Raw genomic sequence first — 27753 nt, forward strand, 5'->3', positions numbered from 1 at the left:
AAGAAAGGGGCAGGAATTAGCATGTGATATGGGAGGCAAGAGGAGCCAGCATAAGGAAATCACCTTATCATAATTACTTGAATTGCATTATATATGCCTAGTGGTAATGCAGGGACAGAAAATGCCCCGGACTAGGTGTCATCTGTGCTGAAATGAAGTAAGATCTGTGCTATGATAAGCTGAAAATCTGCAGTTTATATAAATTATGCTCATCAAGCAAATTTGCATAGCTGCTTCTGCTGGCTGCGGGGAGGGACAAGGAACTTTGTAGGGCACTGAAGATCTGGCCCTTATCCATGGAGAAATCTTATCCAGGAACCCCTCTGGCTTCTAAGATTTCACCAGGCAATGCCCACACATTTTCAAGCTTCTCATCTCAAACATGAAGGCTAGAAATTTTATATATTTGCAGTGATTCTTGGCAAGTTGAATTCTGCACATACTTTTGTGTTGTGTCTGCACTTATGTGGAATTGCAGAATAGTACAGCCCATGGGACTGTCCTCTCCAGTGGCATAGCTTGTGTGGATTTGCTTTGCTCAGTATATGTCTTGGCCAACATTTTTCATATAATGTACCTGACATGGATTTCTGCTGCCCTCTGCTTGTGGACTCTGTAGTCTAGATGATGTAGACTGATCTGCTTGGAACATTTTTCTGATGTTGCATTTGAGTATCAAAACTGTTGCTGGATCCCTTTTCTCTTCTCTGGAGAGAGGAAAGGGGAATCCTCTTTTTTTCTTCATTCCTAGACCTCTCTCTTGCAACAAGCAGGAGTTGATGGCTGTCTTCTTCTCTACTGGATTTCTCAAAGTGGGAGGGGTCTTTCAGTCTAATTTAAGATGAGCTCAGTTGAATCTCAAGGTTAAGGACTATCTCAGCCAAAAAGGCGCACCAGACAACTGTCTGGGATGATAAAATCACCATGCCTCCCCTGCTGCAATCTTTTTTAAGGAGGCATCTCGGCAGCTTGTCAGCTGGCCTACATTCAGTGGGACACGATTCAGTTTTCTGTTCTACGCTAGCTGGCTGAGGCATAAACACAGTTGGAAAGGGGAAGAAGTAAAGAAGTGGCAGGGATTAAAAATAAAAATCAGGAAAATTATTGTGGTCAAACCTCTATCATGTTTTAATTGCTACTGTTGTTTTTCTCAGCATACAATACGACTCAAGAGGGAGAGGTGGCAAAATTTTAATTTGCCTAAGGCTGGAAACACTTGGGAAGGCCCTGCCAAGGTAAAAAACCAAAGGACAACTAAATTTGTCTCTAGGTTTGCAGCTTGCAAAAGTTTTGACACAGAGCACTTCGTCAGGTTTGAAGGCAACAGAACAATTTGCAGCCCTAGGGACAGGTATTAAGACTGTAGGTTGGAAAAGTGTGAAATTTTCTTGCAAGATCCATCTTGGGTCTAGCTAATGTTTGGTTGTTTATCACTTTCAAAAGGTGTAGAGCTCATTTGCAAGAAATTAGTTACTGAAAATGAGAACTTCCTTTCTGAAGGAGAGAAAGCTTTAATAATTTCAAGTACTTAAAGTAAGCAACTTCATTATCACTAGTAAAGTGCTGCATATGTATGCCTACACAATTCATACCCTGCAGATTTGAAATAAGAAACTAGGTCTACTCATTTAGATCAAGTACACAAGTAGAACATCTCTCTTCCTGCTCTCCCCAAGTATATTCACATGAACAAAGGCAAACAATATGAGATGGGTACTTCTGTAGAGGTTTTTCAGGAGTGTTCCCTTAAAAGAAAATAATGTTCACACACTTTATGTGCCACACTTTAGGATGCAATCCTATGGAGATTGTCGGCCGCCTCCACACTCGGAGATGACCAGCTATCCAATGCAGGGCGGGCGGAGCGTGGAGGGGTCTTCTCCTCCACACTCTGGCCACCCTGCATTTGGCAGCTAGATGGCTGATTTCAGCTGTCTAGCCAGGCTGCCTTAGAGCGGGAGGGTGGGAGGCCGGACAGCACAGAGGAAGCTTCATAACCACGCTTCCACTGCCCCCTACCCACCCCCAGGAATATCCCCTTTTCAGCCACTTCACACTGCTCTTATGAGTGCAGAGCCGGGGAGAAACTGCACCGTCTATGAGAGGGAGAGGGCAGGGAGTCGGTTTTCTGGGAGCGCTGGCTCTGAGGTTGGTTCCCAGAAAATGAAAAATCCTATGGCCATCTAGACACAGTCTAGCGACCGTAGGATTGCACCCTTATTTATTTTATTAATTGATTACATTTCTATAATGCCCAGAAAGCCGAAGTTTTCTGGGTGGTTCACAACTATTAATCCTGTCTGTTTCTCCACCGACAGGATTTTGTTCACTGAGAATACTACAGAATTCTCTTTGCTCGGCTCTCTCTCGAGCTGTGCTTTCCTTTTCTGTCCTCATGCAACTGTTCTCACAACATCTTGTCCCCTGAGAAAACCATGCATGTTGCAGAGGATGTGAGGGGGAAGGTCTTTAAGGGTTTACAGTCTGTTCACACAGTGCTGACCAGACCTGTTGTGCCTTTCTTGATGTTTCAGTGAACTGAGAGCCAGTGTGGTGTAGTGGTTAATGTATTGGGCTAGGACTAGAGAGACCCAGTTTCTAGTTCTAGCTCAGCCATGAAATTCACTGGGTGACTTTGGCTATCATTGTCTCTCAGCCTAACCAACATCACAGGATTGTTGTGAGGATAAAAATGGAGAGGAGGAAGGGGACCACGTAAGCCACCTTGGGTTCCTTGCAAAAGGTAAAAAGGTGAGATATAAATGTAATAATAAATTACATAAATAAATAAACAAACTGAGAGCATACCTTTAGAACGCTTCCAGCAATTTTCTGCAATTGCACATTGTAATCAAATATTTGCAGTGAAAGCCACTTTCAGGGAAGAAAGACGCTTCCTTGTCTTTCTTTCAGGAAACCTTGGCTGCTGTTGCTGACCACCTGATAAACTTCTGAGGAATCCCAGGGTTCCCTGGAACACAGTTTGAAAACCACTGTACTTTTCTGATTGGCAGAGTGGGCCCTTCTATCATAACATCATCAGGAGTAAGCAGTTCAGGAACAGGTATACATACCCCTCTTCAAGTGGAGAGGCTGTATTACTCTCCCTCTCAATTTAAACAAGCATATGAAGCTGCCTTATACCAAGTGATATTGTTGGTCTATCTAGTTAGGAAGATAGGAAGATTAGGAAGATTGCATTTAGGAAGATGTTGGAGATTGCACCTGGAACCCTCTCCACACAAATTATGTGCCCTCTCACCCTGAACTATGTCCCCTCTTCGTCAAACTGGAGATGATCATAATTGAGAATGGAGCATGGCACATAATTAAATGAAGGGAACATAGTGAATGTGTAGAATTCACTACAACATGTGGCAATAGCAACTTATTTAGAAAGCAGATTCATAGCGGATCAGCCTTTCGAAGCCTATTATCTGTGAAAGCTTAATGGACCCTCCATGCTCAGAAGCAATATATCTCTGGGTACCAGATGCTTGAGGACACAAGGGCATCACCCCCATGCCTTGTGGGTTTCCAGAAGCATCCATTTGGTCACTACTGGAGAAAGAATGCTAGACTAGTTATAAGGATTTGTTAAAAAGAGCATCTGTTCATATTAACATGGCTCCTGAAGAAAGATCTGGATGCTTGTCTACTTATTTCACTTAGAATCTTTGTTTTCAGAAACTGAAGGTGTAGCGTGCCAGAAGCTCATGATGTAGCATGCCAGAAGCTAACTGTATTCCCAGGAGTAACAAGGTGCCATGGCCAGGTGCAGTATGGAAATGGAAGGGAGGAGAAGCTTCCACTGAAGAAGATATTAGCCACTGGCAGAGTATACATGCCAGAGATCTGATCAAAGATATATTCCTGTATGTACTGCATTAAACTATCCTTGCATCATGACATAACATATCAGGAAAAACAGTGAGGAATTTCACAAGGGGGAGTAGAAAAAGGAGATTGTTTTCTATCCACTTGATAGATAACAAAATCTACAGAGTTCTAGCCACATATCTAGCTTAGTATCTAAACAGTGCTTCAGTATGTTGCCTTCTCTCCTTGTTGAATACACACACACACACACACACACACACACTTTAAACAGGTTTCATACATTTTGCTTCTTCTTGGTAGCCAGTCATTGCTTCTAGTAATGAGTGTGGTTCAGCTTTACTGTTTCTTGCTCCACAGTGGCATAATGCATTTGCCTCTGCTCCCTAGCAATGCGATTTTACGGGGAAGGAGCAAATCAAAATATTTGTGTGCTTTTAGCAACCCCTACAATGCATGATAGTGAGGCTGTGTCTTGGCACAAAAAGGAGGCTGGTACCATTTTAAAAGAAACACTCTTTGCCTCCTTATGGTGGTAAATATTTTTTAAGCGTCTTAAGGTATTAGGCGCATCATCCCTAATGGCCAGAGTGAAATTTATGGTCACCACTCTTAAGCCATATTTGTGGGCCCTTGATTTTGAAACTATGTACAGCTTATTGAGAAAACAGCTGATATTTTCACCATCACACATCTCAGCCCAATATTCTTCTGGGGGGGAGAATCTAGATTTATGATCTGGAAGGAAATAACGTTCTCTGAATGTGTTCATCAATTCATAATTTATTATAATATTATTTCATATGTTTTAATTTGTATGTCACGTTGGGGCATTGTTTGGGCTCAAAGGCAGCACATAAATGATTTTATAAACAAAATAGCCTGGCTGAAGCCTCAGTTCAAATTTTACCTCGTACTACATGGTCTGGCAAGGCCTAAGCTTAGGCAAGCTCTGAGCTTCAGTCAACTCTTTCCCAGCCTCCATCTGCAATATGGGGTAATAATGCCGGCCTACCTTGCAGACTGTTGTAAGAATTATTGAGGTAATGTATATGAAGCATTTTGAATAGGCACTGTGTATATTCTGCATTAAAAAAAAACAGTTCTGCGCCCAGGAAATCAAAGGTCTGTAGGTTATATCTTGACTGACAAATACTTAAAACATCAATGGGACTGATGTTAGCTAACTTAAGCCCCATTGATATCAGTGGGTTCACTCTAAGCCTGGAAACAACCCTGTATTAGGAACGGCTGGACATTGTGACCTGTATATGCAAAGTGGGCAGATTTATGTGAGTTCTTCTGTTTTCCATAGTTCTGGCTTTTACTTGTCAAAGGGAGAGACCATGAAGCTTTGCAGGACCCCGAACTTAATTCCCAATCCATGGAAATCTTATTCAGTACTCTGCAGAATCGCAACAGACATACATTCGTGGCTTTCAACACTCAACAAATGCTGCTGTGATGATGATGAATTTTTTAAGATTTTGAAATCATATGTTTTAATATAGAATTATATTACATCAAGAACCTGATGGTGCTGTATGCGCTGCCCTGTGTGAAGACTGACGTGTGCCTTCTTCTTTTTCCCTGCACCAGACTCCTTACACTTTCCCACAGCTCAGAACGCTGTGTCTGTTGACTCGTCATCTGATGGCAAAGCCTTCTCCATGTTGCAAGTACAGAAACTGCCAGTAACTGCTCAGTACAACAGGCAGAATGAAAAGCTCCATTTATCTTGGCAGATTGTCAGGTGTACAACTGGCTGTAGAGGGCGAGTTCTTCTGCCTTACTGGTTGTCTGGCTAGTGATTAACATTTCCAGAAATGTTGACAGGAAAAAGTTTGTAGTTGTGTGCCAGGAAGAAGAAAAAATATTCAGAAGTGGGGAGGGAAGGTAGAATATTTACAGCATTTATCGATACCAAATGTGGTTATATATTCAGCTCCGAAATAGAGATGTTATCATGCAGATACAAAATAATCTTGTTTTGTTAGAGGTGCAGCTGAAAAATCAGCTATATTCAAGTGCATATCAGAAACATGGGGTAATACCCATAGACTTTATTTTTAACTGCATATGCATGTGTATGTTTGTTCATAATCATTTCATTACCTGTGCCTCTCCTCTTCCCCTTCCTCTCATTACCTCCACCACCGCCTAAATTTAGATTGTAAGCTCCTTGTAGGAGGGACCTCTCCATACGTGAATGGATGGAGATGGTTCTGAGTAACAGCTGGATTTTATATTTTCAAAAATGGAGGATCAACCATTGTTCGTCGGTTCTTCCCAGCAACCCTTGGGAGGGTCCCAGGTACAATCTGAAACCATCTCAGAACCTAATACGAATGTCTGCAGTCTCCTCCCACTTTCAGTCTTAAGATTATAACCAAATGCAGACTCCATGGCTTGAACATCAGCCTTTTTTCCCTTTCCCCATCCCCTTTTCGCTTTGTTTACCATCTTGCCTAATGAAGAGTTCTGGAGACCTCAAAAGTTTGTGCAGTATTTTGTGACTTAGTGACCTATTTTGTGACCTATTAGTTGGCCTAATAAAGCTATTACAGCAATCTCGATTTTGAACATTTTCTTTTGGAATTCATATCCACGTACTTGATGTGCATCTCACTGGAAGTAATTAAGTGCAGATAGATATCATCCCCATTCTGATTTAAGTCTGCAGTTCCTGATCCAACAAGTGATCTCTTTTGTTGGATCAGAGCAAGGAAGTTCAGAGCAAGGAAGTTCAGATTAGGATAGCCCCTCTTGTTCTGCTTTGTTTATATTTTTATTTTATTTTTTGCAGGTCCACACAATATTTAAAATTGACATAATTTTGTATTTTATTTATGGTCGAAATGGGAGCTGTAATCCCATCCAAACCATTAAAAGTTTTCATACGTCTATATTTTGAAGGCCAAAAGGATAAAAAATTGAAAGCATCTTAAAGTTGAAGAGCAGGAGTTGAAATGTTTGACAGATTGCTCTAAATAATTTTTCTCTTTATTATAAAACAAAGTATTTCCAATTCCTACAACATTTAATTTTTTCATTCACGATTGCAAAACTTTCCTCTTGAGGCTATGGTGGGCGAAGGCATCTTTTTTTTTTTATAGAATTTTTTTTCTGTACCCACAGAGAAGGAAAAAAAATGGATACAGATGGATGAGAAACAGTGACTTTATGTCAGGGATATGTGCAGCCCAGAATCTGAGACTCCGCAAATAGCAGGATCCCTGTGTGTTGAATTCGGGTCTTAACACTTGGGGTTCTTACAGATGAGGCTTTTATGGTGTAATCATGCTGCTTCATTCACAGAATTTTATGGGGTCGGGGGTGGGGATCCAGCCATTGTGATCTCCAGTTTATAGCCCTTTCGCTTTCCCACTGCTTCTTCCGTCTTTTTTTTTTTTTTTAACCTTAAAAAATCCTTTAAGGAGGAAAAGATGGAATAGCTGCACAATGTCTTTTGATCGGTGCATTTCAGAAGATCTTGAGTTTTGTTTTAGTTCTTCTGGGTGTGATTATTCCATTGTCTTCTTTACAGGGTTACAGCCTGTTTACTGGAGCAGGGATGATGTGGCCCAGTGGCTGAAGTGGGCTGAAAAGGAGTTCTCATTGAGACCAAGTGATAGCAACACTTTTGAGATGAATGGCAAAGCACTCTTGCTTCTGACCAAAGAGGATTTCCGATACAGGTCTCCACATTCAGGTGATTAGCTCATGTACTAAGAAGGGGGCAAGGAGGTGCACACCCTGTTTAGAGCAGGTGTACAAAGTCTATCAGAGGTTCAGCTTGGGAAAGGATCAAACTCCTGTAATGTTTGTTCAGTTTAGGTTGTAACCCCGGTTTGAAGTTGGTTTGTTTCAAACAAACCATAGTTAACATTAACCATATTTTGTTAGTTTGGGTGGCACAAACTGTGGTTAAGCAAATGCAGAATCAAAAGCTTCCAAGCTCCTCCCCACGGCCATACTGGAGAGGAGAGGGGAGGGGGAAGTGTGCAAGCCCAGGGAGAGGGAATGCTAGTTCATTCTCATCATGCTAAACATGATGAGTCACTTGAATTTTCTTAACAACTGAATTGTCTGAGCAATTAACATGATGTTTGCATTGTCTTAATATTTATATTTATCCTGATGCCATTGAAACAAACAAATGTGACCAATGCAGCTTAGAAGGATGAATAAGGGAGAAATTAATAAGGAGGCAAGGGAGAGAAAAAATCTGGACTGTGTTCATAATGCTACTGAACGTTGCTACGAAATGAGACCCCTTACCCCTACCCATAATCTAAGTGGTGTAAGTCACTGTGGTTGCCCCCACGCTGATAGGGAGCCCATATAAAACACCCGATGGCTTTAAAAATGTGTTTAACATCCCATGTGGGTGATGTCTGGTCCTTTTGGAGGTAGCGACTATCCCTCATGGAATAGCGTAAAAGGAGTTGAAGTCACTTCTGAGGGACTCCTATTTGCCTTTCACATTTGCTGTTGGCGTTTTACACTTTTTTCCATAATACCTTTAACCAGACTGCATCTAAGTGGGGAGGGTCCAGGCAGGTGTAATAAACAGAGCCCATTCACTACTTACCTTTTAAAATCTGGTATGAATGGTATCCAAGCTTAATGGGGAAAATGTGGGCACAGTGGCATCATTTAAGAATGGTAGACATATGTATGAATAGAAGCAGGATGCGACCATTTAAATAGCCAACTGCTACTGTCACTGGAGGCAGACATGGCCATTTAAATGTGTCTGTGCCATTCGTAACTGGCGTGTGCATATTCTGTCATTTAAATGTGGGTGTCAGCTCTCAGTCTAGCAGTTGCTCAAAATAGTAATGTATTCACTGATATGATTTCAATGGTTGTCCAAATGTGGTTAAGGTTCCTGCAATGGAAACACATCAGCTATGGCTGTTTAAGTAAATTAACTGAAGGAATATTAAATCAAACTAATAGCCACTAGCTTTCTTTTATACGTGTATAATATACCTCCATATTAGGTTAATGAGCTTGTAATTAAATCAGCTGACTAAAGATGATCAAGACCAGTTTAGAGGAAGTGCCTGGAAATAGATTGTGTCATACGTGGAACAAGCAGTGTTCTGTAGTATAGGGGATAAGCTGGGAGCACCTCATGTTGCAAGATCTCAACGAGGGAGGGATTGACCAGATTACTGCCTGGGCTGGAGACCATTCTGGTTTATTTCTAAGAGGGGCGTTAAGCCTGTCGTACTTCAAATCGCAGGCAGGAGCTCCCCTGAGGCAAGGCTCCCCCCAGGGCCAGGCCAACCATTATCTGGGACAGCAAATTCTTGGTTACTTAATGTAATAGTATTGTATTTCTGCTGCCAGGGAGAGGCAGTCATGGGATTTTCTGCCTCAGATGACAAAATAACTTGGCCAGCCTTGGGTACCATGCACCTTGACTGGTGGATGGGACTGTTGTCATTTCTTGTTCCATCCCAGATAGCAAAATATCTTGGGCTAGCGCTGCTCTCTCCATACAAAAAAATATAAGAGAGAGAGACTGTGGAGGTGAGGGGGTCTTGGGCTCAAATCAAATAAAGAAGAGGCTTTGTATTATACTGTATTTCTAGAGGCAAAGGCTGAACGTGGTATCAGTTTTGGGAGAAGAAAATCCCTGTCCCTGAAATGCTCCTTAATGAAATTAATTGAGCGCCTATAAAATGAATTACATTTTTAAATCTACTGCTTCTACATCCCTGATCAGCCACTACGTTTCATCTTCTCCACACTGAGGAGAGACCAGTAAGGGTTGGCATCTCAACCCCCATGCCCTAAAGCAGCCTGTCAGTAAGTACTGTTACCATAGGCGCTACTTTCCCCCCCACAGTTTGCTTTTTGTAGGCAAAGGAGGATCCAAGCATCACCACACAGGTTTGGTCTAGGGGTCTGCCCAATTCCTGAGCCTTACTCCAGAGTTCTTTACCTGCCAAGGAGGCATAGGTTTGACCCTGCGTTTCCACATCCTAATGCAGCAACTCACAAATTGGGGAAACTGCTGGTATACTGTGAGAAAATCTTATGTACTTAAAATATTTATATGCTGTTTAATAGTAAGATGTGCAAGCCAGCAAGCTACAAAAAATAAAACAACCATACAATACATGTAAAATGCTGTTTAAAAACCAACACAACCAAGAGAAACAATTTTGGTGTTTCTGTGTCTCTTCTGACCATCAAGCACCTGGGGATCCAGACTGATTTTGGGGGGCTTCAAATTTTCACATCAGAGTTGGCCTAGGGGGTAGGAACCACATACCGAAAAAAATCCTGCCAGCGGTGTGCAGCCATTTTACTTATTCCCCCTGACTCTGGAGGACAGCCCAACACTCTGCAAATAGGCTCCTTCCCTTGAATGGAGGCACGGGCCATGTACTCCAGTTGTTCTGGAAGGGAAGCGGCTCTCTTCACCCCCTTGACTGGCTCTGCCTCGAGGCAGTTGCAGGGGCTTAGCAGAGCTCTGGAGATCTCTGCTCTGATATTTTTGCTTTCTACTTTTGTTTTTCCATTTACCCTTTTTTCTGCTCTTCCCCACCTCCCACCCCCATCTCATCCTACACAGACTAGGGTTCTCTGTCCCATCTCACATCCACCACTTTCTCAGGAATGAAAGCTGTTCAGAGAACAGCTAACAGCTGTCCTGGTGGAGACCAGAGACAAGAAAGTGTTGCCAGTGGTCAAGGAGGAGGATCACAACAAAGGGCTCCGCATTCCTTTTGTCCTTCACAGACGTTCAAATAGCAATCATATGGGACCCACAAGTCAAAGCTCTCCAGACCCTTGCCTTCTGATACCTTCTGATAGTAGCATTCAGTCTCTGGCATCTCCAGTTGGGTTGGGGAAAATTCCTGCCTAAGGACCTGGAGAGCTGTTGCCAGTCACTGTCGACAATATGAGGCTAAATAAAACCAATGGCCTTCCTCAAATTCGTCTTTGGAACGTAGGAGGCTGCCTTATCCTCAGTCAGAATTCACCCGCTTGTCTTCAGGCAAATTGATCACAGTCCCAGAGTTGAAGGATCTCAAGAAACGCTGCCTCCTGGAGCAAGCAATCCAGCAGCTGCTGAATATTCATGCCATATGATGTCAGAATGATGTTAGGTGGGGTGGCACCCGTGATGCCAGTGGGCGTGGCTACACCCACCTGACACCATTTGCTCCCTGCTCCAAGCACAGGGTGGACCTTCCACCTGGCGCTTGGGCCAGGAACCAGGCTTTCCTGTGGTCAGGGAAGCCCCACATGAAGCCAAGCGGGACTAGCCGCCATCACTCCTCCAATCAGGACTAGCTCGGGTCTACCCCATCTTTGTGTGCCGTGCCTCCTTCCCGCAATGGGGGAAGGAGGTGGGACGTGCAAAGGAGATGTGGCTGAGTCCCCTTCGCTTCTCTGACGAAACAAAGTGAACTCAGCTGCTTCACCCACCCCACCTCCCTCCCCCATTGCTGGAAGGAGGCGGGGCAGGCTAAACAGAAAGGGATTCGCCTGCACATGGGGAAAATGGCTGCTTTCCCCGGTGCAGGTGAGTCCCAATGCTGCCAGCCCACATGCCTCCACTGCAAACTGCGGTCCGAGAGATCAGGGCCGTACCGAAGCTAAAGAGGCGGAACAAGTTTTAAAAGAAAAAGCACTTCCGGGTGGGAAAATGGAGATCAGTAGCAGCAGCTACCTCAGGGGATGACTTTCTGGCATCTGTCAACCTGACAGAAATGTATCTGTGCACACCAGTCAAGCTCAGCCACAGAAAGTGCCTTTGCATCCGTTACAACAAGCAACCATTTCAGTGCAGCGCCCTCCCATTCAGCAGCCAGGGTGTTCAGCTGAGACAGCGTGGGGGTGTATATTCCCATGTCTAGACAACATCCTAAACCGGCCTTCTTCCAAAAGTCAGGGTCTCAAGGATGTGCGGACAACTCCAGAGTGCCTCAAGAGGCACGGCTTAGCGGCCAGCTCCACCACGTGCACATTAGCCTGAGCTCAGAACATAGAACACCTACGTGTATCGTTGGATACATCCCACAGAAAGGCAGCAATAGCTCTCAGAGCTAACCACCCCTATGTGCAAGCCCACAAAAACACAGCTTCTGGGCATGAGGGTGTCATGTCAGGATATGACACAGTTGTCAAGCTGTAGCTGAAGCCCCTCCGAAGTCTGTTGCACCATTATCACCACCAGATGGCAGTGCGGACACCTCCACAGGTAGTTACTTTGCAGCGCGTGCGCATCTCCCCAGGTTGGTGTCTCAATAGCATCTGTCACAAGCAATGTGCTCAACTGTTCCAGACAGGTGCCTGAGCCCTACAGATGTGAATCTCTTTGGATGGTGGCCCATCTAGACAGTTGCCTGGCCCAAGGGGAAAGGACAGCAGAGGAAGCCGAGGGAAGCAACGATTGAGAGCCATCGAGCTGATCTTGCTGGTATTCAGGATCTTATCTGCAGTCACCATGTCCTCATCATGGTGGAGGCACATGGGCCCAGACAGGAGGGAACGCACTCAACATCGTTCCACATAGAAGACAATAATGGGCAATAATGGGCACTTTGCCACCTTTACTCCATCAAGGTGGAGCACCTGTACAAACTCACCAGCATCCTGGCAGCTTGGCTCAGCAGGACCGCGATGGAGGACCCCAAGTGGGAACTCAAGATGGAGACTTTCCAGCTGGTGATGCAACACTTTGAGACTCTGGAGGTGGGGTCTGTTTGCCACTGCAAAAAAGGCTTGGGTGCTGAGGTTCTTTACAAGACACCTACGCCCAAGAGTGGGAGGCATAAACACACTGGAGATGCCATGGCCCAAAGGATCTCGTAAAGCATTTCCACCCTGCCTACCGATCCCAACAGTTCACCGACAGATATGGGAACTGGCTTCAACTTCTGGAAGCTGCTGTCAGGGTTGGAACTGAGCCCATAGAGCCCCAAAGCAGCTCTGGTTCTGAGGAAGAGCTACAAGCCGTGGGAGAGGAGCCCACTCGTCTCTCAGAGGCGCAGCTGCAGGGAGAGCCCCCCCCCCGTTCACATTCCTGAGAGAGATAGTGACCCTGGCAGTGAAAAAGCGGGAGATTGGTTGTTGCTAGACACAAGGCGCCAGCGCAGAGAGAGGCACAAGGTGGAGGAAGCCGAGAGGAGGCACTCAGCCCGCTTGGCACAACAGCAATGGCTGCGTCCCGATGCCTCACAGGTAAGGGTGGGAGCCTCCCCTCCGTTTCAGAGCTTTTCCCGCCCTTCTCCAAATGGGGACCAACCACGTACATGGAGCTTAGGTTACTCTGCTATGATACACTATGAAGTTCCTTGCTTAGTCACTGGCAATTAGCATCTGAAAGAGTCATTAGGTTGTAAAGGAATAAAGCCTTGGAAAGAATCCCTTTTGTCTGCATCTTGTTTGGCTACTGGAGGGAACTTTAAGAGGCAGCTAGGGTGCTCCTGACAGCTGCCTAGTTACAGAACCTACTCCAGAAGGCCCAGCATTACACCCTTGTAGGCCCCTTCCAACCCTACTATTCTATGATTCTATGATTTTCATCTGGAGACATTCCATCTGACAGCCTGCTGAATGGCAGGTATTAGAGCAGTTGGGGTACGCAGAAGAGGTGTTGAAAACCTTGCTGTCTTCAAGGAAGGACTCCACCACCAAGGTGTACTGTAACAGATGGAGGGCTCACCACAATTAGGTAGCAGAAGTGAGCAGGCTGCAGGGAGGCAAGGGAATCCATCTGAGGGCATCACAGCTCACTCAGTTAGGGGATGGCAGCCTTGGCAGCCTTCTGTAGTGTTAGTCATTAAAAGAAACTTAAAAGGCGACAACCTGATCATGTATTCCTCAGTAGATGCAGCCTTTGGGAGGAGAGTGCTACAGAGATTAGCCATTTGGGCCCTGAGCACCCACTGTAGGATGGCGCTGGTCTTCCACATCCTGAAGTATTGGAATGTCCTCCAGAGTCAGGGGAGAAAAGGGAATTACATACTGTGTATTCCTGTTATCCATGACTCAAGGAGGGCACTCTGCCCACCATTTTTACCCAGGAGCCCTGCCAGCATTCAAGCTTCTGCCACAGCCTTACATGTAGGGAAGCTTCCTTAACGCTGGGGTCTCTGATGCGGTCCGTGAGAGGCTCCCTGCCCCTCCTGATTTTTATTTTATTCCATAATATTTTTGTTTGTTTGTTTGTTTGTATTTAACTGAGGCCTACAAAGTAATTTGCCACTGTCCAGTGCCATCTTTATTTGGGTTCGACAAAGTGGTTTTGGGTTTATGTTCAGACCCCATCTCTGCCTTGTATTTAGGTTCTTGGACAAGAGACTTTTCTTTTAGTCTCACCAGTTTGTTTTCTGGGAAGTGGATGTTTTGTGACCAACCACACCCTCTATGGCAGCCTTTTTATAAATGGGCGGCCCCACCTCCATGGCAGCCATTTTGTGAGAGCATCCACAACACTCAAAACTCCAAATGTGCCCACTCACCCCAGAAGCTTGGAGACCCATGTTCTAGGGGATATTCCTACCTCTCTGTTACTGTTTCCTGCTGCTACCTAGTCCTGTCCTTCTCAGTTCCCCTTTCTGTTGCCTTAAAGGCCATATCAGATGAAAGCCTAATAAGCTGAGGAGTAGTTTCCTCTCCTCAGCCCAGTCCGGCATGAATGTAGGTTTCTCGCCTTCCAGAGCAATCAAAGTTAGTGGTTTAAAGGGATGACCCTACTCCTGAAGTATTGAAATGCCCTCCATGAGTCATGGAGAACAGAAATACACAGCAGGTAATGTCCTTTATTTGTATGAAGAAGCATCCCATCACGTGAGCATTCCAGACTGTGAGTTGCAGTCTGAAGTGGCATGGCCCAGACACAGGGGAACCACCTCTGTAGGAACATGTCTGTGACTTTTCTAGAATGGTGTGGCTTTTCATTCACTTGGCCTGGCTGTTTCTCTTTCAGGTGATGTGTTATATGAGCTTCTTCAGCATATCTTGAAGCAAAGGAATTCTCATGTGCTGTTTTCACCTTTCTTCCACCCGGGGAACTCTATCCATGCTCAGCCAGATGTCATGTTGCATCAAAATCACGATGAAGGTAACAACAAATATCTCTTTGTTCGCAAGAAGCACTGTTACACAAGGACTTTGCGTGGTGCTGTGGAATGAAACAGGATAGTTGAAAAACAGAGAAGAGGGATTAACCCTTTGCATTATACAGGATGTATTTACATTACGTCATTATTAAAATGGAGAGGAGAAGGATTATGTAAGCTGCCTTGGGTTCCTTAAAGAGGAAAAAGGGTAATATATAACTATAATAATAAATAAAAATAAATGTGGCTACATCTTTAGACCACTCCTTTAAAAATGAACTAAGAATTGTACCATTAGGTTAGAGAATGTATAACGAAGGAGACCAAAGAAGACCAGAGTTTGTAGTAAAGTGACTGGATTTTGTTTCACTTCTGTCATAATATGCAAAATGGAGTTTACGACCAGGACTTGAGCTGGGCTGTATTTAGCATATCTAATGTTTTCCCTCTGCTGTGAGAAACAGCCTAACAGAAAACAGGCATACTTCTAGTTTAGCTTTCTGGTTGAGCTCCAGACACTAGCTGCAGACACCCCGTCTACATAAAGTGTGAATCGGCCTTTTATCGATGGAGGGTGCTGTGCTTCAGGCCCCTTTGTTAAACTCCTGTTTGATCACCCAGACGTCATTTTGGCAGTGACCTCAGTGCTGAAGCACATGCTTTGCATGCACCATCAGGATTCACCCGCAATCAGGCATCCCAATCGCTCAGAGCACCTAGGCACGAGCCAGCGCTTGCCCGGCGAGACTCCTCTGCAAACAGCCGTGCTCGCCGTGCGGGTGAGCACAGTGTTGGGAGTGGGGCTCACAGGGCCACTCCAGTCTTCCTCCAATGCAGAATGGCTCTTCATGTGAGCAGCACACAAGTGCCGTTTTGTGGTGGAAAGGCAAGATATAAAATAATTAAATGAATGAATAATGGGCAATGAGGGAAGCCGTCTGGGCAATGAGGTGTCGCCTTGAGAGGATTCCACCCTTCAAGGCGGCCTAAAAGTAAGTAAGTAAGTAAGTAATAAATAAATAAGGCTGTTGTGATTGGACCAAGGTCATCCAGGGAGCCCTATTTCTGAAGGGGGGAATTTGAACCCAGCCACCACGACTGAACGACTGAACAACAACCAAGAATCCCAAGTGCTCACACCTACCTGGTATCCCGATTCTCAAGAACCCCTTCCTGTTTCTGCAGGGTGTCAAGGTTACACATAGTTCCGCTTCTTCCATCTCCACACCCGTAAGAAGGAAGGCCAGTTCAAGAACTAAAGTACTCTCCATCTCCTTTGTGTAATAACAGTTGCCAAGCTCACCCCCAACATTGCTTCGACGACCCTACCCCAAATAGCCAAACTTTAGCCTCTTTTATTACGTTCTCCAAGCACTGGGTGAATACTTCTGCTCTTTGATCCTTTTTCTTCAGATTCACTTCCAGCCACTGCAATTAAGCTTTTAGTTGTGCACTTTTTAAAGGCCTCCTTTGGTAGAAATTAAAAGCTGAGGAGGAGCATTTTGTTTTAATTATGGATTGCTTCCAGCCACAGACTCTGGGCAGTGAGGGAAGCCCTTTGTGCCAAGCGTTCACAGGCAGGTAATGAGTGCTTCTTGTGTACTTTGACTCACTCGCGCTGCCTCTTTCCTGTCATCCGGAGCCTGGTGGAGGAACTTGCACCACTAAATATAGCACAGAGCTGCCTCTTGGGAGTTTGTTTTTGTAATTCTTCGTTAGGTTCTGTGGTATGTATTTGCTCCAATCCTCTCACAGTGAGTGGCCATACAAGAAAGGGGCTGGTCGGTTTGTTAGCTGGCAGTCAGTCTACAGGTTAGCTTTACAAGTTAATGTTGAGCGTGGTTTCTGTTTTTCTCCTACCTGCGGGAGCAGTCACTCCAAGACTGTGAGTGCTGGAGCACACAAGCGTGGCACGAGAGAATGATTAGTGTGCTGCAAGAAATAGCTTCTTGAAACCGTTCAAGCACCAACCCACAAAGGAGGCTGCAGGCTGCATTTCCGCACAGTCTGCTGTTCTGACCTTGCCTCCTTCCCATCAGCCTCAGTGGGAAGGGAGCAGGAATTTGGCTGCATTTCTGCATCTGCCATAATTGAACGAGCCAATCCCATCCAATGAAGAGGATCAGAGAACTACCAGTCCTCAGAGGAAACTTCCTGTTGCCTCACTTCCAGTCAGGAGTCTCTCCAGTTTCTGTGACGTACAGCAGTGTTCTCAATGTTTGGCCTGTAACAGGTGCTGACGACTGGCAGCCCACAGGCCCCTGGTGGTCTTGCCAAATTTCAGCTGAGGTGTAATAAAAAGTTTGCCTAAAGTTACACTCGTAAGGAAAAGAACGGTGTTTTCGTTTTGTAAGAGCAAGAACAGGTTGTAAGAGCAGGAAGCTACGCTCTGTAACTAAGTGCACATACAATGCCATGCAGGTATTATGATATTAAAGATCCATGTTTTTACATAATGCTATTACCGAGTGAATGTGCTCCGTAACTGGGAAGTCTTTCTTCTAGATGGTACCAGCTTTATTAACTGCTGCAGCTCCTGTGCTGAATTTGGGAGTTGGCAGCAGAACAAAATCACCGGGGGGTTTTGCACTACAGAGTGCTAAAATTGCTCTGATGGTTAATGCTCCAAATTTGGGCAGCAGACTTCAATTTTTTCCCCCTGGCACCCCACAGCATGTGGCCCATGAGGAGAGGTGAAAATAGCCCCCAGATCCCCACCCCTGTTATTAGATCCTGACCATTCATGAGAGGATCAGTTTTGAGAATACAGTACATAAGTGTAAATTTTTTAATGAATCAAAGGTTAAGTTGTAGTGCTATGCTATTCCTAGTAACAGCATTCAGAGTGCCTCCCAGCCCTGTTGGAAGGGAGCTGGCTGAGGGCTGATTCAAAGACCACCATCACCGTTGTGGTAGCTCGTTGCCATTTCCACACAGGTGTATTTATTCATTCGTTTCTTTATTCCATTTCTCTACCACCCAATAGCTGAAGCTCTCTGGGCAGTTCACAAAAATTAAAACCAAAAAGCTCATGATAAAACAATATAAAATATAAAAGCATTGAAACCCCACTATAACAATTTGTTGTTCAGTCGTTAAGTCGTGTCTGACTCTTCGTGACCCCATGGACCAGAGCACGCCAGGCCTTCTTGTCCTCCGCTCCCTCCCGGAGTGTGCTCAAGTTCATACACTATGACAATACAACAGAATAAAACCTAGCAGCAATGCCGAGATTTGAAATATAGATTCAAAACACCAAAGCTAAAAGACTAGGAAGCTAAAATGCCTGGGAGAATAAAAAAGTCTTCACCTGGCGCTGGAAGGAATACAACATAGGTGCCAGGCGAACCTCTCTAGAGAGCTCATTCCACAGCCAGGGTGCCACAGCAGAAAAGGCCCTCTTCCTGGTAGCCACCCGCCTAGGTTATCTATATCTTGTTCAGTATGAAAAGAACCACTGTGACTCAATGTGTACAGTCTGTAAAATATATTCCTTCAGCTCATGGCAAACAAATGACAACACTCATGAAGGCATCCTGAAGGGCTGGAAAACCATTCCAGAAGCCATGTGATTGTGTGAATGAACACAACTCTCCTGTTGCTGGGTGAGAGGCTCTGTTCTCTGATGCAACACAGAATCCCGTCTTGACATCAGTGAGAGACATCACTTGATTATAATCTATGGACAGAATCAATAAAGGCCCTCCTACACACCAGGATCATAAGCTAAAGCTTTTAATTAGTCATAAGATAAATTGAATTTATAGCCTATCAAAATATTGCCCATGTTATTTCCATACATATGACAGATGTTGCAGTATAGTTGATGCATGTGTAAGGTGAAATGGTGCAATAATTCCTACTTGGATATTGTTACCTTCACATGTGAAAAACCATTTACTTTCTTCCCAGTTTGTGCTCCTCCTGAATTATTATTATTTGCCATTGCTTTTCCGAGCATATCTCTATGGCATATCATGGCATATCACTAGCCATGAGGACTAGAGACATATCTGAAAATTGAAATTTCTAGAAATCTTATCCAGAGCTAGTGAGCCAAATGCCCAGCCCTTCATTATACAAATACCAATACTATATTTTGTTTTTATTAATCCAATTTATATCCCCATGATTTCTCCAATGACCTCAAGACAATCTACATGGAGTCATCCCATTTTGTCCTCACAACTGCCCCATGGCTAGGGCAGTAGTCTAGGTTAAGAAATCATCCCCAGGGTCACCCCATGAGCTTCATGAATGATCAATTTGAATTCTGTGATTCAGGCCCAATATGCTATCATGTGCACCCAGTTGGTTCTGTGATAAAATTAATGACTTGGCTTACGAACGGTTCAAAATTCTTGGCGGCTCCCGCATGAGTCCACGTGTGACAAGAAGGAGCAGTTTGCATGAGCTGCGACTTCTGCAATTGCACGGGCAGTTACTCTAGCTCCCTGGGGTTGAGTAATTTACAACTGCCACACAGCATTTCCACACTGAGCTAAGGAAGAGTGCTTGGAGAGAGAACCCAGGGCATGGCGATGCCTGAGGCGTAACCTCCAAATGGCAGCCATCCCATGATGGCGGTGGTGAAAATATAATTATAAACAATTGTGCCCCCCTTTAATGATACCTCCAGACCTGGGATAGGAGACATCCCTCTGCCTAATGGTAGGGCCCGCCCTTTACTTACGTGGGAGCCTGTAGTATGTGTGAGTGGGCCCTAAGCCTCATTCTCACTGATTTGGTAAATCTGTGTCTGGCTGTATCATTCACATGACTGAATGCTCCTCTATATAGAAAATTGGCAAGTAAGTAAGATGTCTAAGATAGAAGTCCTCCCCCTCCCTCTTCTTCTTCTTCTTCGTCTTCTTCTCCTCCTCCTCCTCCTCCTCCTCCTCCTCCTCCAGGTCTTTGTGCAGTCCCACATATCAGGTCTGCACCTGCATTGAATGTAGTCTTCTATGTAGAAGGGATTTTTTGCATGGAGAACTATACCTTGGTCCCTGCCTTTATTTGCATCTTCAGGGATAAATGCTGCGCAAACAGTATTCTAAACAGCTCAGATTGAAACCCAGATTAAGCATCAGAATCGTGGCCATTATTTTAGCAGTCCTGTTGGAAGGAGTGTGAGTTTTACTCTTGTTCACATTTACTGGCTAACCTGGTGCCATGCACAGGTTTAAAATATGCTTAAAAGTTTCTTTTTTTCCAAATCCAATTTTAAAATGTTCAGTCGCCGCAGACAGGGCATGGTCTGGCACTAAAGTTTCACTTCCTGGTGTCCATTTCGTTATTACTGACCTAACTAGTCAAACAAAGACAGACCTTTCTTGTTTATGGCTGTGGGCATGTGAATCATAAAATCCACACCAATGTCGCTTCCTCCTCAGCCCTAACAAGGAAGCTGGTGGTTGCTGGCAAGATGTATTTGGAGGTGGACAGCCTGATGAATGGGCATGGAGTCAGGCTAAGGTCACCAAGCTAGTGTGGGTAGACTCCCATTTCCCCAGCACTCTATGGTCCTTTTGGGCCTTTACAGGGCTTGGTGGAGTTCTTTTGTTTGCAGCATGTGCAGATTTTTAGAACGGACAAAAGAAACCACTCTATACTTTTTGAGCAGACCCTTAAAAATAGTAGTAGCCATGGACTTAGGAAGAGGAAATATAACTGCCAACTTGATGTGCATTATGACAGGGTAGGGCAAAACCTCAGGTGGCAGATTTGAGGTGTCATTGTCCTGCTTGAGCTTGGTCCAAACCCAGTCCCTAACCCAAATGCAGTGGAAGAGCTGCACCAGCGTATAGTGCAGGGCTGGGTAGGAGCTGTTGGTCACAGGCCAGCTTGGGTAGCAAGGCTAACCCAAAACGCAGAGTCCCAAACAGCGGCTAGGATCGAACCTGGAAAGGCAGTCCAACAGGGTCCGTGATCCAGTAGCAGTGTCGTTGTGTGAAATCAAAGTCAAACATGGTGGAGAAAGCCAAGGGACAGATGCAGACTCAGGAACAAGGTAAAGCTGGTAGCTAGGGGCCAGAAATAGGGGCACCAGGGTTGATTGATTAAAATCATGATTTAACTCAGCAAGAAAAAAGGTGAATTTAAATCACTGATTTAAACCAATGTTCCCACTGAAACTTCTTCATATATTTCCTGAACAATGGTGCACATCTGACCACTAAAGCCACGTTCATTGACAACTAAATAGAGTATTATTTGCACTGTTGCATTCTTACAAGCAGGCTTTGCATCTCTTTGGCGGTTGTCTAACCCTCAAACAATCCCTGCTGCCTGGGTTTGCACTACACAGCAAGCCACAGGCGCCATGCCAAAGTTGTGCCCTTGGGCACCTGGCACAAGACGACAGCCCCTGCAGATAAATTCAGCCGCCTTGGGCTGTCGTGTCGTGTGAACCAGGTCTTGGTCTCACTGTATGTATTGGAAAGTATTTCAAATGTTTTCCCTTTTTACCTACAGAAGGAATGTTTTTAAAATATTCCCATATAAGGTCTTTCTTATCACCAGCAGTTTGAGGTTAACAGCACATTCCTATACATGTCTCCTCAGAAATACGTTCCATTGAGTTCAATAGGACTTATTCCTAGTAAGTGGGTATAGAATTGCAGCCGTAGTCTGAGAATACAGCAAGATGCACACTGGACAATTTTGTTTTCTCTTTTTCTTTCCAGTGTTGCAAACAAAACCAAAATGTCCATGACTGATAGGTCAAAGTTTGATAGTTACTGGGGAGGAAAAAAATCCAATTTAATTTTTTTCTTAATTGGGATTTTTGGATCTTTTTAAGCATCAGTTTTTACCAACCCTGCTATATTGCCTTTCTGTCTTAACTAACTCTGTCTCGCTTGGCCCAGCTCCACCACCACATAAGCTCAGAACAACAGCAGTCCTGTCTGTCCTGTGTCTTTGCACATGGGACTTTAGTCAGAGAAACTGCAAGCCCAGAAGTTCAAAAAGGCAAGAGCTGGGAGTTAGGCTGGACAGGGCCATTTTCAGGAGATGAAAAACTGAAAGGACACCCATGTTTGATAGGTAGATACCTTCATTTTTATGAGACTTTTATGAGAATTTTTGCTCAGCTTTAGGAGAACAAATATGGGCAAAGTGTTTAAACTTTGGCTTGGCCAACAGAAGCCGGACAAAATTGCTTCATGCGTCACATCTTACCTACAGGCTACCAGTTGGCTGCAAGGTTGATATAGTTGTATTGGACCTGACACATGATGCACAACTTTCTTCTTTTCTTTTTTCTTTGCTCTCCAGACAGCTTTGTCCAGAGACCTTCAAGACAATCAGCAGACACAGTCCATCACAACCCACCCACTATTGAACTTTTGCATCGTTCTAGATCGCCCATCAATTCCAATCACAGACCTTCACCGGAGCCTGAGCAGCGGTCATTGAAATCCCCGTTGGAGAGCACTATTCGTCGCCTCTCGCCAGCTGATAGGCTCTCGGGGACAAGACACCACCAGGAGGACAATCGCCAGGAGTCTTACCCACTCTCTGTGTCTCCTGTTGAGAATAACCACTGCCCAACCCCTTCTGAAGTGCTTCAGAAGCCTTCCAGCCCTCGCCAAGAAAATACCAGGGTGATTCAGCTTATGCCCAGCCCCATCATGCACCCCTTAATACTGAACCCCAGGCACTCTGTCGATTTCAAAGCCTCAAGGTTGTCTGAAGATGGGCTGCACAGAGAGGTGAAGCCCATCAACCTGTCCCACCGCGAAGAGTTAGCGTACATGAACCACATCATGGTCTCTGTCTCCCCTCCTGAAGAGCATGCAATGCCAATTGGAAGGATAGCAGGTTAGTATGATATGTTCCAGATCATGTATGCTTCTTTGGAATCAACCACACACTTTCCCAAGCAAAAATGTTAATGCTATGCATGGTGGGTTTCTGCAGCTCTTTTCTATATTGTGGGGATACACATAATTTGTCAACTTCATTTAAAGACACAAAAAATCCACAGGTTGGACGTAAGTCAGCATTATTGAAGTGAATACGTAAGCTGAGGTTGAACATGACTTGGCCAAGACTAAAGAGAAATCAGTGGCAGAGACCATGCAGCATATTCAGAAGAGGCCCTATTATGACTACAGTGGTGCAGCTCCCTTACTGTGGCAGATACAGGTTGTCATTAAGGGTGGCAGACCTTGCCAGTAGGATGGGGTGGGGTGGGGGCTTGCACAGAACAGTTTCCTGTTGGATTATGGGTGCTTCCAGACAGGGCTCCTGATTGCACAATCAAAAGACATTGTGCAGCTATTCCATCATTTCTTTCTTAACAGATTTTATGTGGAAAGAAAAAAGGTAGAAAAGTGGTGGGGAAATATGGGAGGATTACAAATGGAAGGTGATGTTGTCTGGACACCCTGTGAACTTCTTTGAATGAGGCAGGGTCATCACACAATACAAGCCTTGTCTTGTAGCACTCCATATCCCATGTTAATTTGGATGTTCTGCCTCAGGCACACTCATGCTTTGGGCACACTTCATTTATGAGCTTACCTCCTTTATAGCGTAAATGAAGGTAGTAATAGCTACTTGCAATGTGAAGTCACCGTTTTCTAAACGCACAAAGCAAAAGGACAGAAAGAACATGGCATTAAGAAAAGAATGGTAGTGGTTGCAATAAAGAGGAACCGGTATAGTTGCAACCTTAATCGTTGTATGTGGCACGTGATTTTCACACTTAAGCCCCAATCCAAAGGGTCACAAGTGCTTTCAGCTCAGCTTCCAACAGCAACCCACAACGCTTGGAGCAGAAATATATTCTTGATGTGTGTGTGTACATATACCAGATCCTGGGCCTTTTGATACAGGAAGGATATACTTGGTTACCTCTAGGATGACCCATTCTCGATGTTAATCTTACCCAGGGATGTCCTAATTTTTTATTCTTGGGGACCACTGTATTCCCCAGATAGTGGCCCAGAGACTTCGGGTAGTCAACTCCATGATATGTTTGGCACAATCTAGCAGGAAGGACCTCGCAGGTTTTTTTATGTATGTATGTATGCATTTATTTGATTTATTAGCCGCCCATCTGGCCGACTATCCAGCTACTCTAGGCAGAATACAATACTAATAACGAATTTATATAATCAACTGAACAAAAAAAACATAACGGAACAACACTTCTCTAAAAAAACCCTAACCCACCCCAAATGCCTGCCTGAACAGCCAGGTTTTTAAAGCCCGGTGGAAGCTCATCAAAGTTATAAAGCACAGACACTCATTCAGTGCAGAAGACATATAAACAAATGGCACCTGCAACAAAATATTGCAGTGTATCCTCACCACCTATCAGGAGGAAAATACTTCCAGCCAGCCAATCAACCATGGCCTCCTCCAGAATGCTTATCAGGGGTTCCCCACCATTTTACACGTTCCTTCCAGAGGCCTGGAAGATGGCCAATGTAGCACCAATTTTCAAAAAGGGATGCGGGGGGATCCGGGAAATTACAGGCTGGTTAGCTTAACGTCTGTTCCGGGTAAATTAGTTGAAGGCATTATTAAAGATAAAATGAGGAAGCATACAGAAGGATGAGCCCTTCTGAAAAAGAATCAACACAGCTTCTGCAAAGCTAAGTCCTGTCTCACTAACCTTCTAGAGTTCTTTGAGAGTGTCAATAAGCATGTAGAGGGGGGGATCTGGTAGACATTATTTACTTGGACTTCCAAAAGGCTTTTGACAAAGTCCCTCACCAAAAACTCCTGAGCAAGCTTAGCAGTCATGGAATAAGAGGAGAGCTCTTATGGATCAGTAACTGGTTAAAGAACAGAAAACAGACAGCAGGAATAAATGGTAAATTCTCCCGATGGGGGGAAGTAAATAGTGTGGTCCCAGAGGGATCTGTGTTAGGACCAATGCTTTTCAACCTGTTCATAAATGATCTGGAATTAGGAGTGAGCAGTGAAGTGGCCAAGTTTGCAGATGACACCAAATTATTTAGGGTGGTTAAAACAAAAAGGGACTGTGAAGAGCTCCAAAAGGATCTCTCCAAACTGGGAGAATGGGCATCCAAATGTTAAATACAGTTCAATGGCAAATGCGGTAAGCAAGTGTAAAGTGATGCATATTTGGGCCAAAAAGTCCCAACTTCAAGTATACCCTGATGGGATCTGAGCTTGCGGTAACCAACCAAGAAAGAGGTCTTGAGGTTGTGGTGGACAGCTCGATGAAAATGTCAAGCCAGTGTGCGGCCTCTGTAAAAAAGGCAAACTGCATGTTAGGCATAATTAATCAGTGTCATGCTGCCGTTATGTGCGATCTATTTGCAAATCTATGGTGCGACCACTCTTGGAATACTGTGTACAGTTCTGGTCACCACACCTAAAAAAAGGTATTGTAGAGCTGGAAAAAGTGCAGAGAAGGGCAACTGAAATGATCAGTGGGCTGGAGCATCTGCCCTTTGAGACAAGGTTACAACAGCTGGGATTGTTTAGCTTGGGAAAAAAGAGGGTAAGGGGAGACATGATAGAGGTGTACAAAATTACGCATGGTGTGGAGAATGTGGATAGGAAGACATTTTTCTCCCTCTCTCAAAATACTAGAACCCGGGGTCATCCTATGAAGCTGATTGGTGGGAGATTCAGGACAGATAAAAGGGAGGACTTCTTTACACAGCACAGAGTTAAATTCACTACCAGAGGATGTAGTGATGGCCACCACTTTGGATGGCTTTAAAATGGGGCTGGACAAATTTCTGGAGGAAAAGGCTATAAAAGGTTGCTTGTCTTGATGGCTGTGTGCTACCTCCAGTACCAGAGGCAGTGAGCCTCTGCGCACCAGTTGCTGGGGAACATGGGTGGGAGGGTGCTGGTGCACTCATGCCCTGCTTGTGGGTTTCTGGTCGACAGCTGGTTGGCCACTGTATGAACAGACTGCTGGACGAGATGGAGCCTTGGTCTGATCCAGCAGGGCTCTTCTGATGTTCTTACATTCTTTTCGAATGCTCAGCATTCCAAGGGAACCTGACTGGCCACAAAGCAGGCTCAGTCTTCATGGGGCTTTTAAAATGTTTTGTACTTCAGTATATCTCAGGGCTCATTGAAGATGCCGATTCCTCCTCCTTGTTTCTCGGTGGCCCTGTTTTGGCTCCATTTCAAATGCCATTCACTACCTGAGTTTGCTGTTAGAGGGAGTGGTGATATTTATTTTTATGTACCTTAATATATGTAACCTTAAAATGTAAAATCTGTGTTTCTTACAATTTGGGGTGGGCGGTGGGGGGCCACCAGGGGCCAAATGAAGTTGTTCTGAGACCATTTCTGGCCATTTCTGGATTGCCCATCCAGTTCTGATCTATGGCAGAAAAAATATATATCCACGATTATTTCTTTCTGGAAAATAAACACAATCACTTTATAGTGAACTCCAGCACCTTGTTTTTAAAAAGCCAAATCGATAAAATCCTGGGCAATCTTTCTGACAGAATAATGACCTACAGCCCCTGATTAATCCTTCCTGGTGTTTTTTCAGAAACTAGTTCAAAATACATTCATTTCATTAATGCTAAAATGCTGTGTCTTTCTAGCAACAAGTGAAATGAGAGCAAGGAGTGGGCATGACCCAAGCAAAGTTAAGTGCAGTTAAGTCCCATTGATTTCAATGGGAGAGAGATGTGCTTAATTATATTCCATCAAATTTAATGGGGATTCAGATTGCTTAACTCTTTGCCTGGATTGCACCCAGGAAGCAGTAATCTGAATCTCAGTTCCACCAGTGCAAGCATAGAAAGGTTCTAATTAATCTGTAGTAGCTATAGTAATAATGATAATGATGATGATACATCCTTTATAAAGCATCTTAAATTCAATAAACCCTGTACACAGAGTGTAAACAAGACAGTCTGAAAGGCAGTTCTATTTGTGTTTGCTTGAATGTGAGTAGAACTCTCAGAACAATTGGGAGCCGTGAGAAATCAGTCTCCACAATTGCCCTGAGAGTTCTACTCGTGTTCAAGCGAACACAAGTAGAACGCCATTTCATGCCTTGCTGGTCCAACCCAGCGAGGTCTGAACGGAGGGAGGCAGGAGTGGCATGGCTGGAGTCATAGAAGACGGGGCCAGCATGCACGGCCCCCCCTCTGAGTGCACGCTTTGAGCTCTCGAATGCCTGAACAGGGCTGGTGTTGTGATTGTAAGGCAGAGGCGGACAAACCTTTTTGGGTGGGAGGCTGCATTGGGGGTTGAGAAATCCTGCAGTTGTGGGTGGGGCCAGCTGTGGGCAGTTACACACACTCCCCCCATCATACTCTTAGAGACAACTTTCACACTCTCTCTCTCTCTCTCTCTCTCACACACACACACACCCTATACATGGGTGCCCCGAATCACGTGCACATAGAAACAGGCACATAACGCACATACACAGATCTCCCTCTACCCCCCCCTCCACACACACACAGCAACTCGAAGGAAAATCCCACATACACTCAAGAAACTTAGTTTAAAAAAAAAGTTCTGTTTACACCGTGGGATTTTTTTTACTATGTTTCCTAGGAAGCACAGGGGAGCCCTGGCATCTTGGTGCTGGATGACCCTCGGGGAGCTGTGCCCTGTGTGGTCAGTCCTCTGAGCACAGCTGCAGGAACGTTGTCTAGCAGATGCTCTAACCGCCATGCCCAAAGCACCGGCCATAGAGCGTGCAACTGCAGGAGCGCCGTCCTCTCCGTTGCAGCAGCAGTGGTGGGAATGGGGGGGGGGCAGCTAGGGCACGACAGGCTGCAGGAGAGACCCTCTGAGAGCTGCATGCTGTAAAGGATGTGCGGTCAGGGATGCCTTGATTCTGCAA

The 27753-nt window shown here is 44.8% G+C and overlaps 1 protein-coding gene and 1 long non-coding RNA gene across 10 annotated transcripts in view; both read left to right on the forward strand.

The window, feature by feature from the left end:
- The window catches only part of LOC146340283 (uncharacterized), a 28060-nt gene extending 21909 nt beyond the window's left edge, over nt 1–6151 (forward strand). Inside the window, exons 2-3 of the long non-coding RNA XR_014784516.1 lie at nt 1155–1235; nt 3688–6151. This is a non-coding gene — a long non-coding RNA (uncharacterized LOC146340283). The remainder of the gene's footprint in view (nt 1–1154; nt 1236–3687) is intronic.
- ETV6 (ETS variant transcription factor 6) overlaps nt 1–27753 on the forward strand; it is a 203623-nt gene that overhangs the window by 157172 nt on the left and 18698 nt on the right. For 8 of the 9 annotated variants that reach the window (XM_084811328.1, XM_084811332.1, XM_084811333.1 and 5 more), the window contains 3 exons: nt 7385–7549; nt 14801–14935; nt 22212–22757. In XM_084811328.1, coding sequence (XP_084667454.1) covers nt 7385–7549; nt 14801–14935; nt 22212–22757 — 846 coding nt within the window. Of the gene's footprint in view, nt 1–7384; nt 7550–14800; nt 14936–22211; nt 22758–27753 lie in introns of those variants that run through there. The other variant, XM_084811335.1, reaches the window with a different exon arrangement.

This window comes from Heloderma suspectum, chromosome 7 (assembly GCF_057233095.1).
Source record: "Heloderma suspectum isolate Gila_16-S chromosome 7, 16-S_ref, whole genome shotgun sequence".
Taxonomy (NCBI): Eukaryota; Metazoa; Chordata; class Lepidosauria; order Squamata; family Helodermatidae; genus Heloderma; species Heloderma suspectum.